This window comes from Sciurus carolinensis, chromosome 14, assembly GCF_902686445.1.
Source record: "Sciurus carolinensis chromosome 14, mSciCar1.2, whole genome shotgun sequence".
Lineage (NCBI taxonomy): Eukaryota > Metazoa > Chordata > Mammalia > Rodentia > Sciuridae > Sciurus > Sciurus carolinensis.
This window is the reverse complement of record NC_062226.1, coordinates 11,656,674-11,658,188: the sequence shown is the minus strand read 5'-3', so window position 1 is coordinate 11,658,188 and position 1,515 is coordinate 11,656,674. Positions and strand designations below refer to the sequence as shown.

Here is a 1,515-nt window from a genome sequence, read left to right as displayed (position 1 = left end):
ACTGAGTTGCTTAGCGCCTCGCTGTTGCTGAGGCAGACATTGAACTCACCATTCTTCTGCCTCAGCCTCCCGAGCCGCTGGGATTATAGGAGTGCACCACTGCTCCCGGCAAGACTCCTGTTTTTATAAAGGCAAACTTGCAATAAATTCTCAGAGTTCAAAATAAAGGTTTTCAGAAGTTATGTGACTTGTCCAATCCAAGGTCAAACAGCAATTTTGTTTCAATTAGGGACCCGGGTCTACCTGACTTCTGGTGCTTTCTCTTCCATGAGGGCCTCTCATCTCCCTCTTGCTTTGCCTCTCCTCAAGTCTCTGTCCAGCAGGATGAGCTCAAAGAACGTCACTGGGGCCAGGGTTGCCCCTGCTGAATTCATCCTCCTGGGCATTACAAATCGCTGGGACCTGCGTGTGACCCTCTTCTTGATCTTCCTGCCTGTCTACCTCGTGAGCCTGCTGGGAAACGTTGGCATGGTGCTGCTGATCCACGTGAATGCCCGGCTCCACACCCCTATGTACTTCTTCCTGGCCAACCTCTCCCTTCTGGATGCCTGCTATTCTTCGGCCATTGGCCCCAAGATGCTAGTGGACTTGCTGCTGCCCCGTGCCACCATCCCGTACGTGGCCTGTGCCCTCCAGATGTTTATCTTCGCGGGACTGGCTGACGCAGAGTGTTGCCTCTTGGCAGCCATGGCCTACGACCGCTATGTGGCCATCGAGAACCCTCTTCTCTATACGACGGCTATGTCACCACGTCTGTGCTTGGCCTTGCTGGGGGCATCAGGCCTGGGGGGGGCAGCGAGTGCCTTCGTCCACACAACCTTCACCTTCCGCCTGAGCTTCTGCCGCTCCCAGGAGGTCAACAGCTTCTTCTGCGACATCCCTCCCCTACTGGCCATCTCATGCGACGACACCAGTCTCAATGAACTCCTTCTCTTCACTGTCTGTGGCTTCATCCAGACAGCCACGGTGTTGGTTATAGCTGTGTCTTACGGTTTCATCGCCCGGGCTGTGGCCCGCATGCGATCGGCCGAGGGCCGTCGGAGGGCAGCCTCTACTTGTGGCTCCCACCTCACAGCTGTGACCATGCTCTATGGGACCCTCATTTTCATGTACCTGCGTCCCAGCTCCAGCTATGCCCTGGACACTGACAAGATGGCCTCTGTGTTCTACACCCTCGTCATTCCAGCTCTCAACCCACTCATCTACAGCCTCCGCAACAAGGAGGTCAAGGAGGCCCTCAGGCAGACCCGGAGTCGATTCTGCTGTCCAGGGCGGGGTACCAGCGATTGGTCCCAGGAGGCTGGTTAAGTCTGACTGCGGAGACATGAGGACACTCTGTCCCATCATCATGGGTAAAGAAAGAGCTGTTCTTCTGATCTCGATGCCCTCTGTCACTGTTTAAAGGATTCTCAAGGGGGCAAATGGAAGCATACAGAGGGCGACAGGGACCTGTGAGTATTCTGTGGCTAGCCCTAGAGCCAGGATCAAGACTAGGTTAATGTTTCTATGGAGCTC

General features: G+C 55.2%; 1 protein-coding gene across 1 annotated transcript; it reads left to right on the top strand.

The window, feature by feature from the left end:
* Nucleotides 1–324: 324 nt before the first annotated feature.
* On the top strand, nucleotides 325–1,308 carry LOC124964810 (olfactory receptor 5C1). The gene has a single exon (XM_047525480.1). It carries the CDS (start codon nucleotides 325–327, stop codon nucleotides 1,306–1,308), a length of 984 nt encoding a protein of 327 aa, XP_047381436.1.
* The last annotated feature ends 207 nt before the right edge of the window (nucleotides 1,309–1,515 follow it).

Coding starts and splice junctions, on each gene's coding strand:
- LOC124964810 (XM_047525480.1), top strand. CDS start 325: ATGAGCTCAAAGAACGTCACTGGGGCCAGGGTTGCCCCTGCTGAATTC.